The sequence below is a fragment of the Miniopterus natalensis genome, chromosome 9, assembly GCF_054644295.1.
Source record: "Miniopterus natalensis isolate mMinNat1 chromosome 9, mMinNat1.hap1, whole genome shotgun sequence".
NCBI lineage: Eukaryota > Metazoa > Chordata > Mammalia > Chiroptera > Miniopteridae > Miniopterus > Miniopterus natalensis.
Genome location: NC_142089.1, coordinates 63,227,081 through 63,239,652, shown reverse-complemented (window position 1 = coordinate 63,239,652; position 12,572 = coordinate 63,227,081). Strand labels below are relative to the sequence as shown.

Sequence of the window (12,572 nt, the reverse complement as noted above, 5' to 3'; positions counted from 1 at the left end):
TGTGAAAACACCTGAACTTTGAGTAAGAACAGTATGAGCCTGTGGTGTTTGCTCCTTGGACTCCTCCCATTTTCCTTTGTCACTTTCCTTAGCTGTGTGGTCAAGGATGTTCAACAGGACAGAGCAGGCTATGAAACCCAACAGCTTTACTGCTGCTCCCAGGACAGCTCAGTTGATCTGGAGAATTGTCAAAGTGGAGATTTTGATGGCAAGTGACAGGGAGAGTCGTGGTTCTACCCTGCTGAAGTTGCGGGCCTGTTTGGCACAGTGGACAGGTGGACTAGCCAGGAATTTAACTAGGGCTTCTGGGAAATGAGACAGTGATGGAAAGCTCGACAGAAATCTTTACAGACTGTAAGCTGACTGGAGGTTGTGCACATGCACAGTAGAGATTGGAGAGGGCCAAGTCCACCCTGGGGCTTACCTGCCCCTGGAGCCTACATGCACATCCAGAGGAGGTAGGAGAGGACCCAGGAAAATCTGGGAGAAAGTAAAAGTTGGGGCAGACTTGAAAATGGCCCTAGCTTTCAATGCTATTACCAGCTCATACAGAGATCCATCAGCAAATAGGAGAAATCTTACTGGTTCAAGATGTTTGAACAAATGTATGACCGAAGTGTTATGATACACTCAAAGACACAATATATAAAACCATATTTAAGGAAAAACTGAAGTCAATACAAATTGTCTTTGATTTAGCAAAATTGTTCGATTTAGCAAAGACTTCCAAGCACTAAGTGGGTCCATGCTAAGTTTTTAAGTAAAGAATATCGACAGTGACTTGAATACAGAATTATAAACAGGTAGAAATTATGAAAAGAACCAATAGAAATCTAGAGTTAAAAAGTATAGTAACTGAAATGAAAGTTATTAGAGGAGTTCAATTGCAGGTTTGAGGTGGCAGAAGAAAGCAAGCAGTAAATGTGAGGATAGACCAGTAGAAAATTAACCAATCTGAAAAACAGAAGAGCATGAACAGTACTTCAGAGACCTGAGGGACAACATATAGCACACCAACAAGTGTCTCATGGGAGTCACAGAAGGAGAGGACACAGGAAAAAAAAGAATACTGGATGAAAACTTCCCAAACTTTATGGAAAACATTACTCTGTGGATCCAAAAAGCTACATGAATTGCATGTAGGAAAATCACAGAGATCCACACCTAGCCACATTAAACTCAAACAATTGAAAGACTGAGAAAATTTGGAAGCATAAGAAAGAAGTGACACTTTATGTAGAGGGGAACAATAGTAAGATGAATAATTGGCTTCTCATCAGAAGCAAGAAAGGTCAAAAGCAGTGGAATGATATATTTAATACTCACAGAAAAAAAAACTATCAACTAACAATTCTATATCCAGCAAGGTATCTATCCTTCACAAATGAAGCAAAATGAAAACAGTTCCAAATATAGAAATACTTTGTAGCTATAAGATTTCCTTTACAAGAAATACTAAAAGTTCTTCAGGCAGAAAGGATGTGGTACCAAGTAATAACTAGAATTCTCAGGAGGAAATGAAGAGTGCGAGAAATGGTAATTATGTGGGTAAAGTACCTTATAAATACATATTTTTCACATTGTCCTCTTTAAAAACATACAGTTGTATAGAACAATAATTATACCAGTGTATTTTGGGGTTTATACAACTATGTGTTAATATGTATGACAACATATAGCACAAAGGAAGAGGAGGGAAAAGAAATGGCACTTGGACAGTTGAACATCCATATGGAAAAAATGAACTTAGACCTTTACTATACTACAAAATGTAACAAAGAGGATGCTAGACATAAATATAAGAGCTAAAACAGTAAAACTTCTAAAAGAAAATGTAGGAGAAATCTTTGTGCCCTTGGGCTTGGCAGAGTTCTTAGATATAACAACAAAAGCATGAACTATAAAAGACACAGTTGATAAATTGAACTTTATTCAATTGAAAAACATTTACTTTTCAAAAGATATTATCATCAATGTGATAGATTGTGAGAAAAGAAAATCATATATCTAATTAAGCTCTTGTAAGAAGAACATATAAAGAATTCTTACAACTCAGTAATAAGACAAACACTCCAATTAAAATTTTGGCAAAGTTCTAGATTAGACATTTTTATTAGTAAAGAACAGAACCAATGTGTGTGTGTGTGTGTTTATAAGGAGATGTATTATAAGGAATTGGCTCACACCATTATGGAGGCTGAGAATTTCCCAAGATTTGAAGTCAGCAAGCTGAAGACCTGGGAGAGCTGATGTGTAGTTTCAGTCCAAGTTCAAAGGCCTGTGAATCAGGAGAGCTGATGGGGTAAGCTCTAGTCTGCAACTGGGCAGCCACGAGAATTAAGAGCTGATATTCCAGTCTGAGTCTGAAGGCTGGCAGAGACCAATGACCTAGCTCTGCAGTCAGGCAGGAGGAGTTCCTTCCTACTAACACTTTTGTTCTATTTGGGTCTTCGATTGGTTGGGTTAGACTCACCAGTGTTAGGAAGAGCAATTTGCTTTACTTAGTTTACTGATTCAAATGTCAGTTTCATCCAGAAATACCATCACAGATGCACCCAAAATAATATTTGACTAGAAGTCTGGGCATCCTGTGGCCCTGTCAAGTTGACACATAAAATTAACACAGCATTTTACCAAACAGAACATAAAGTTGGCTAATAATCACATGAAAAGTTACTCAGCATCATAAGTCATTATAGAAATGCATAGTCATTCAAACCACAATAATATACCACTACACACCCACGAGAATGGCTGTTGTAAAAAATGTTACAATGTGAGAAACCCACATATATTGCAGGTGGGTTATGAAATGGTATCATCACTTCAGAAAACAGGTTTTTTCTTATAAAGTTAAATATAAATTTACGACGTGACCCAGCGATTCCACTCATAAGAATCTGTCCATGAGAAATGAAAACATATATCCACATGAAAACTTGCATGCAAATATTCATAGAAACATTATTATAATAGGTATTAATTGGAAACGATCCAAATGTCATCAGTTGGTCAACAGATTAATAGTGTCGTATATTTGGTATGGGAGCAGGGAAAGACTATAAATAAGCTTGAGGGAATTTTGGGGTGATAGAAATGCTCTAAAACTGGGTTTTTGTGATGATTGCACAAATGTATACATTTATTTCAAATAATTGAATTGTTTATTCACAGGGTAAATTTTATAGGATGTACCTTAGTAAAGTTATAAAAAATAATGTGTATGTATATAATGAGTAAATGACAAAGTACACACAGAAAATAATAATTGGAGAACCTGAAGGGGGTGGAATTCTTTGTATTATTCTTTCGTCTTTTCTACAATTTGCAATTAACTCAAAATTTTTAAATTATTAAAATTTTAATGGCTTTAGTAATGGTCTAATTTTCTTTTGTATGTTTTTTTAAAATAAGTTCAGAAACACTTGTTTCTTAAAAAACCCAGTCCTAAAGTGGATTATTTGTTTTAAAAATTTCAGCTTGTTGCCTTGCTGGTGTGATTCAGTGGTTGAGCATTGACCTAGGATCCAGGAGACTGAGATTCGATTCCCGCTCAGGGCACATGCCCGGGTTGTGGGCTCGATCCCCAGCAGGGGGCTTGCAGGAGGCAGCTGATCAATGGCTGCCTCTCATCATTGATGTTCTATCTCTCTCAGCCTCTCCCTTCCTCTCTCTGAAATCAATAAAAATATATTTTTAAAAAATTCAGATTGTTTATTCTTCACTTCTTTGATTTACCATTTTTCTTTGAGCAGATAATCTGCTTTTGCATTTTTCCCCCTTGTAGTCCAAAATTGGCCAGCATGCCTAGTGCCCATGTGAACCCATCCTGCTTCCTATAAGTATCTGGTCTCTGCTAGTGAGCATTATACCTTGTGGAAAGACATTCTGAGAATATTTCTGTTTCTCTCATCTGTACAGTAAAATGTGCCAATATTATAAGCAAAGCACTTTTGACCATAGGACGCGAACACAGCTGTTTTTCCCATTGGCAGTATTTCTTAGGTTCAACGATCACATCTTCTCTAGGTTTTCTTTTTTTTTCTCTCATAAAAGAAAAAGCTAAATGCAAATATTAATACATTTGTGAACGCAGTAAATTAAAGTGAAATTGTGTGACTCGTGCTAATGTATGCTGATATGCTTTATTTGAAGGCCACTCTGTGAGACTGCTGGGTCAGAGGAAGGATAATGGGAAACGGTTGGGGGGAGCACCGTTGGATTTGCCGAAGATTAGGAAGAATCCACTGATAGAAATCATTTCCATCAATACTGGGTAAGCTGCTCTCCAACTTCCTCATAAAATATTCAGTATACTCCATGAATTCAGTGGTGTTTTTTCCCTTGGACATTTGACATAGAAAAGTAGTTGTACATTTTCATGGGAAAGAAAAATGAAAAAGCTCTGTAGCAAGTGATTATAGTTCCCACTAAAATGTTCCCTGTATACAAATTACATTTGCAGCAAGGTTTTATATCTTTGATTAATATTATCATAAGTTCTCCATTTTGATAATTAACACGAATTTCATTTTATAGCTGCGCCCTTGGTTAAAATTTTTTTAGAAAGAGTATTTTATTGTGGGAAATGGTTAACATTGCTCTTCATTTTGTACTATTTTTTTTCAATAGGGTTATAGTAACTATTGCCCCAGGTACTAGTCCTGTTTTGATTATTAAGTACCTGAAAATCATATTTGAAAATGTTACTCTTTTGGTTCTGGAGGTCAGAAGTCTAACACATGTCTTACTCTGCTCAAATCAAGGGTATTGGGGAGAATTCTTGTTCACTTGCTTTTTTCACTATATTTCTTGCTTCTGGTCTCCTCCTTCCATCTTCAAAGCCAGCACATTGTATTTCTTTGTGTCTTCAATAGTCACATTTCCTTCTGATTCTGACTTTTCCACTTTTAAGTCATTATATTGTGATTCATTGGGGACACCTGAATAATACAGGATTCTTTTTCTATTTTAATGTCAGCCGATTTGCAGCCTTAATATCATTTGCAATCTTAATTTCCTTTGGCATGCAAGGCTCCAAGGGTAGGATAGGTATGAGAGAAAATTGTAGGTAGGGAAAAGAATCTGAGGCATAGGAGTGAACCATATAGTTGTTCATGAAGTAGATAATTTTGTCCAGTTTGTCTGGACTTTTCAGTATATGTAAGGAAAAGTGTGATAAATTATCTTTTGTGTGAAGAATCTGTTTATATTTAATTCAGTGGTAAAGGAAAAGGAGAGCCCCTAAGCCTGGAGCAGAGGTGAGGAATAACCACATTTAGGCATCAGGGAGGTTATTCTGGGACTAGGTTGTAATGTGGGTTGGGTCTGGAAGATAGCTGGGTCCGGGGAGAGCACTTAGGAGGCCGTCAGCATCCCAGCCAGGAGGGAGGGAGGGCCTGAGTGGTAGCTGTGGGATGCAAAGCAAGGATAGCAGCAGGTTGTCGCAATGGTGAGAACATGGGCTTTGTGCCCTGGCCGGGTGGCTCGGTTGGCTGGAGCATCATCCCCTACACCAAAAGATTGCGGGCTCCGTCCCGGTCAGGGCACACCTAGGTTGCCTGTTTGACCCCCAGTCGGGGTGCGTATGGGAGGCTACTGATCATTGTTTCTCTCACACTGATGTTTCTCTCTCCCTTTCTCTCTCTCTAAAATCAACAAACATATCCTCAGGTGAGGACTTAAAAAAACAAAAACAAAAACATGGGCTTTGTCGTACTCTGGTAGAGTTATTTGTAACCGCACATTTGGAAGTTCCCGAGACTGATTGGGGATAGAAATACGAAGTGAAAAAGAAGCTGTAGTTGGAGGGGGTGAGTGAATGAGGTCACTGGGGCTGTGTGGTCAGTGCCTGTGCTTGGGAACTCGGAGGTGCCAGAGGAATCATTTGAAATAGTCAGTGAGGAAGGTTTTATGACTATTGAGTGTGATACTATCAGTTGCCTCAGAGCTCTTCAGGGGAAATAATACTAGGATAGATGAACTATTTCACTAGAGTGGGAAAATTAGAAACCAGGTTAGAAAAGAGTAAATTTTACTCCAGGAAGATTACTCTTGAGCAGTTGGTCTATAAAGGAAGAGAAGTAGTCTAGAGAATAGAAATATATATATATTAAATCTGAGCTTGTTTAGAGGCAGAGGGGCAAGAATTAGAAACATTCTGATGGGAGAGACTGAACAGGCTCGTGTTGCAGACAGAAGGGCAAGTCTGGGGAAGGAAGGACACTTCTGTGCTTCCTTGGACACAGGAGTATAGCATGTGAGGAAGTGGACGTGTAGAACCTATGAGTTCATTTTTCCCAAGTTCCTTGCTGGTTTAATGTGGAGAAAGTGGTTCGGTTTCTGCATGCTGTCAGGTCAAATAGAGGGCAGTGTTTCACTGTTGCGTCCCTTTGTGTTTCAGTTAATGTACCCCAGTGTTTTGATGACACTGACTTGAGCTGGGGCCAGTTCATGAGAATACAGCCCTCCTCCCCTCAAGGGTTTGTCACTGTTCTTTCCCCTCCCTTCCTCCCTTTGGTGTTGATGTTCAGTTGTTATCCTACCCTATGTATTTTCCTTCTTTTTTTCTCCAGTAAATGAAAGGGAAACTTTATTGAGGCCCCAGGGCCATGGGGTTCAGGCAGGAGGAGGAGTTGGTAGAGGGGCCTCATTTACCCTTCTCCCCGGGCTGCAGGTTATTGGTGTGGCCACACTTCTTTTTGTGTCAGTTGACAGTGCAGGAGTGCAGGCAGGCGTAAGGCTTGCAGCAGATCATCTTGTCGCCCCTGTGCTGGGTGAGCTGCTCCAGCGAGGGCTCTGTGATGCCTCCCTGCACACGAAGTGCCAAGTGCAGGCAGACTCTTCTGAATGTTGTAGTCTGAGAGGGGGTGGCCATCCTCCAGCTGTTTGCCCACAGAAAACAGAAGCTGCTGGTCAGGCGGGATGCCCTCCTTGTCTGGATTTTAGCCTTGACACTCTCAGTGGTGTCCCTGGGCTCCTCCTTGAGGGTGATGGTCTTGCCAGGCAGGGTCTTCACAAAGATCCATCTCTGTGTCTGCTGGGGAGGCTGCTCCCACCTCCTCCAAGAGAAAGAGCTGTCCTATGTATTTTCTATAAAATGGAAGCTATGTCATGTTAGAGTCGAATTAAATATTTGGCTATAAATAATAATTTCTGAGCTAAAGATATGAAATTTGAAGATTCATGCCAGTGTTTTATTCTTCTGATTACATTAGTGGAGTCAGGTCATAGTCCTGAAGCACAACAGTGGGTGGGTGTGGTTATTTACAATAGAGAAGTATCAACCCAGTGCTGTGGTCAGGATAGTGGGGAGTCAGCACGTGCATAAACAAAAGAAGTAAGCTGAGGTTGAAAAGCTCAGTTTTGTCAGGGTGTCCCATTTGTGTAATTGCTTATTTTTTCTAGTACTGAGAATGGAGTGTGGAGAGAGAAGGTAATGTAGGGGACACACAGTAAAAAATCAGATATTGGGCCATAAAGAAAATCTGTGCTTTATTATGCCTTCTCTGTCACTATTAAAGTCATCATTTTTGACAATACCGTGACAGTTTTTGTTCTTCCAAAGCCAGGAGTTGAGTGCTGCTTAGCAGTTCTGATATAAGTTATATCATTTTTTAGATACTACTATCAGATTATCCCTAGTTTGAAGGATAATCCTCCCCTGGGCTAAACACATCTTAGAAAATACTGTTTAACCTGTAATACTTTACTGATACATTTTCTTTTAAAATTTATCTTCTCTTGCTATTTTCTATCTGTCAGACATAAAATGCTGGTTTATGGGAACCTTGGAGAGGAATAATTTTCTTTGAGATTACGTACTTAAAGTTATCATTTTAAAAAAGTATTTGTTACAACCCCCCCATAACATCTCAGCTCTTGGAAAACAAACTAACTTGGATGTTTTCCCTTTCTTTCTGTAATGTCCAGAATTTATCAGTCCCTATTCTAGTGCTAGAAACATAGTGCTTTCTAAATATTTGAATGAATGAATGAATGAATGAAACAAAAACAAGAATGCAAACTTATTTTATATCAGTGTTTTTAGAGAAATATAATTATTACTGGTAATATTTTGTTATCTTTCTAATTCTAATGATTAAAACACGAAATAGTTATTAAATGCATATAATCATAATACATTTGAAAATATAATTATGATGTGCTTATCATATTACCTGACACTGTGTTAGATATTATGATATATACAAAGATAAACATTTCCCAAATCAACAAGTAACTAACATCCACTGAAATAATCTAAAACAGGCGGCTGTAAACACAGAGTTAATTCCAGCTTCTGTGTGGGGAAGACCTGGATCTCATTTATTCCATATTCAGGGCAGTGCTATTAGGTCCCAGCGTGGCACTATCTCCAGGCATTGGCTCTTCTGACCTCTGAATTCAAGAGCTTTCAGGCACAGGTGTCCTCTCACTGCGCCTCTAGGAGATGAGGTGGCGGCAGCTCAGTGAAAAAGTCTTCCACTGCCATTGTCGGGACACAGTGGAAATACAACCTCAAATGCTGTTTTTCATCTTCTCTTAAATTACAGCTTTTCAGAAAATTGCATTCTATAAAAAACAATTTTTTTAAAGGTATTTAACTAGAAGTGCTTTTAAAAAAGGCTTGAATTAAGGTTCCAAAGAGATCCTGTTAGAAGTTTGAATACATGTGGGACCATCCTTATACTAAGGTGAATCTTTTTAATAGTTTGGGAAGATAAAATGTAGGATATTTTATAGTATACTCTGTTTGAAATGACTATATATTACTATATTCAATAATGATTCTTGAGTCCTTATATCTTAGCATAGAAGAAATAAGGTATTTGTATTTTTTCAGTCATGCTATGCTGTTGTTCACATATCCTGATTATACAGACCATGGTCCTGTTCTGAATCTGCTCTCTGGAGAACAGCTTCTCTGCCCTGGTACAAGCCCCAGAGACAGCTGTTAGAGATCATGACACCTCTCTCCAACAGGCACTTTCTCAGGATAAAATAAAACATTTTCCAAAAGCAATTCAGCACACTTTATAGTCATTCACTTATTTTAAAATCATGGCTCAATATTACTTTACAAATTAACCTAAGCCAATTTTGTCATGCATAGCTCTTAGGGTTTTTTTTTGTTTTGTTTTTAGTTTTTAGAATAATAGCTACCAATGAGAACTAGTTGCTTCCCTATAACCCAGCTGTCAGATTATAATGAAAGCAAGTCCCAGTCTGCAATAAGAATTTATTAAGCAAGGTGGCACAGTCCTGCTATGCTTGTGAGCTTAGTGAAGTCCTCACTCTGGAAGTACACAGCTGCTGGAGTGAGGGGAGGGGAGGGACCAAGCCAGAGTAATATCCTTAAAGGTTGGAGCCCATGCTCCCTAACAGGTGGTTTGTGGACTAGTGCGGGTCATTCACTATTGATGGCTGGTCTGTGACAAGTATAGAAATTGAGAGCAAGTGTTTTAGAAACTTTTAAGGCAGTTTTTATTGCAGTGTCCTATAATTTATTTTCATTGTATTTTACCAAAGAAAATATTTCTTTAAAAGAGCTTTGAAAGAAAAATCCTTTGTCACGATAGGTAGTTTGAGAAACAGTGGTCTGGCCAGCATGTTTTTGCAAAGTTCTCTACCCTATTTTGGAAAATATTTTAGCCAGTCACTTAGCTTTAGTGCCACTGATTTCACTAATGAGATCCCATTTCTGCTGTCTTTTATGTTATTAGTTAACCGTTTGTGGTTAGTCGTTAACTACTACTTTCACAAGTGAAAACTGATTTCTGTCATTTATTATGCTAATTTTCAGAGCCTCTGCTTTTGACTAAAGATAAAAGATAGCTAAAGCTAAAGCTTAACCAGTGATTGCTGGAAGGTGGCCTTTTTGATTAAATACTAGCAAAGAGAGACTATTCTTAGAGTTGCAGTTTAAAATAACTCATGCACCCTGGTCAGGTGGCTTGGTTGGTTGGAGCATCGTCCTGCACACCACAAGGTTGCGGGTTTGAGTCCTGGTCAGGGCACACACCTAGGCTGTAGGTTCGATTCCCGTTCTGGGTACGTCTGGGAGGCAAGCACTCGATGTTTCTCTCTCACATGGATGTTTCTCACATCGATGTCTCTGTCTCTCTCAGATCGGTAAACATATCCTCAGGTGAGGATTCAAAAAATAACTCAGGCATTCTGTATTATGGTCTTTGCATTAAATTCTTTCAAAAGTAAGTTATAGATGTCCTAACCTGGCGCATGTGGAACTAGAGTCTAGAGGTGAGCAGTTCTTTTGACACATCACTAAGTTGAGTGGAGACCTCTTGTTACTCTGGTTCTTCTGTAGCTGCTGGAGGCCAGGAACCTTATCTCTCAGCCAGGAGCCTGGACTGTGGCACCAGCCTGTTCTAGAAAAGGCACTGGAGCCCAGCGTACACTGAAGCGGGCTCTGTGCTTGGGGTCACAGACTCTGTTATTTTCTAGCTGTGTGAACTAATGAATTAGATAATCTCTTACAGACAGCCTCTTTTCTAACATGGACACATGCTGCCTGCTATATGTGTAGCCTGACATGTTCTGGGCACTGTAGAAAGTGTTTCCTTAGAATTTCGATGTTGCTGTTTTCTATAGTCTACCAGAATTCTCCAGGACCCCTTCCTTCCTTTTCATCCTTTGTACTGTTTAGTCAGGAAAATTGCTGGGACTGGAATTTAAATTTAGGAATTGATTTGTCATCAGCTTGTCAGTCTTCTACTTGTTCAGTTTTAAGTGAATGAAAAATAAACTTAAAAATTAATCTTAGTCTCTCCCATAACTTTTAGTACAGTGTCTGGCGCACAGTATTTACTCCATAAATATTTTAGTATTTCAGTGACAGCAGTGCTACTTAAATGCAGAAAGAATTTTCTGGCTGAGCTGGAATATAATTGTAATTGCTTCTCTTTTGCTATAGATGATTATTTTGTAGAAAAAAAGAATATGTTAATTTGGACTGTGAATGAAGTCAGACGAATCTCAAACAATTTAATGTGTGAAAATGAAGTATTTGTGGCAGTTTTGAACTTGTTACATTTTTACTTTTATCCAAAAACTAGTTATTCTGAAATTTTCTGTTTTTTTGATGTCTTCAGTGAAATCTCCAAATACCTTGTTTTCACTTAAATATTGTACAGATGAAATCTTAAAGTTATCTTATTTTTAGTGCATTGTAGAACTATATTTGGGAAAGATCATTCATAAGAACAGTGGATGGCACTATTGGCTCATACCTGTGAAGTAATTATTGTTAAGTGGCAGAACTTTCAAATGCTGGCTTACTAAATGCCTGTAAGTGAGTGGCCCAGTTAAAAATTTTAGGCAGTATTAGGATGGAGTTAATCTTAAATTTTCTAAATTTTTCTTTATGTAATCATTATTTATATAAACTTTGAAGTGAATACATAACTTTCTTAGTAATTATATATAAAGAAATTGCTGGTTTTAAAAAATCATTTCTATTTCTGGAAGTTATAGAAAAGTTATAGGATATACCATTGTGCTAACTAAAAAGTGTACCTTGCTTACCACTTTTCTGATAAACAAAATTATATATTTTAGGGAAGGGAAAATAACTGAATTCAGATAAAAAAGCAAAAATTTAAAGATGCTCAAGTTTAAGCACACAATGAAAGAAACCTTCAAGTTCATTGAGTAGGATGGTTAACACTTTTCTCAGGTTAGTTTATAGATTATATGATAAAGATATACATTAATTATAAATAGTAACACTGCTCTTACAGTTTAGAAAGTTTATTGTTTTGTTTCATGTGTACAAGACCTTTATGTTTCCCCTTTGAGGAAACTAAACTGTCCTGTATCTGGACATTCACTTATTCAACAAATGTGGTTGAACATTTGCTAAGTGCGGAGATAGGAAGAGGCATTCATTTGGTGTCTTCCACTGAGAATCCCACAGGATAGAGAGTGAACCAAGCACAAAGCAATTGAATTATAACATTGTAAGTACAACAGTACAGGAGTAAACAGTTACCTTAGGACCAGGATGGATTGTTTCTATGAGTTAGGGAGGACTCCCATAGAAAGTAGATACTTAGGCCCTGTCTGAAAGTTTATCTCATAGGTGGGTTCAAAGGCAATTTAAACACCGGGGAACTCCATCTGCCCGTGAATAGTGGTATTGAATTGCGAAAGGCCTTGTTTTATACAGAGTGTGAATGTGGGTGAGTGTGGTTGTGTTTTGAATAATGGAATATAGGAGAAAGCGAGGTAGCTTGAGATGGCTTGAGTTCAAACTGAGCCTCATCGTTTCATCATTTGTTGTGTGATACTGTGTTATTCAACCCCTCTATACGTTTCAATTTTCTCATCTATAAGTGGAGATAACTTTAGTGTTGTGAGAATTAAAAGAGATCATCTGTTTAAAGTAACACAATGCCTGACTCAGAGTATCTGTTCAATATAATTACTCTTTTTTGAAATTGATTTTTAGAGAGAGAGTATGGGAAAGGGAGAGAGAGAGAGAAACATTGATATGAGAGTGAAACATTGATCGGTTGCCTCCTATACTCCCCTTACGTGGGATCCAGCCT

At 38.2% G+C, this 12,572-nt stretch overlaps 1 protein-coding gene and 1 pseudogene across 5 annotated transcripts in view; one reads left to right on the top strand and one right to left on the bottom strand.

Annotated features, from left to right (window-relative positions):
- Positions 1 to 12,572, top strand: part of CDKAL1 (CDKAL1 threonylcarbamoyladenosine tRNA methylthiotransferase) — a 551,454-nt gene that overhangs the window by 186,357 nt on the left and 352,525 nt on the right. For all 5 annotated transcript variants that reach the window (XM_087820618.1, XM_087820616.1, XM_087820619.1 and 2 more), the window contains one exon: positions 4,156 to 4,276. In XM_087820618.1, coding sequence (XP_087676744.1) covers positions 4,156 to 4,276 — 121 coding nt within the window. The remainder of the gene's footprint in view (positions 1 to 4,155; positions 4,277 to 12,572) is intronic.
- On the bottom strand, positions 6,650 to 8,494 carry LOC107539629 (ubiquitin-ribosomal protein eL40 fusion protein pseudogene; annotated as a pseudogene).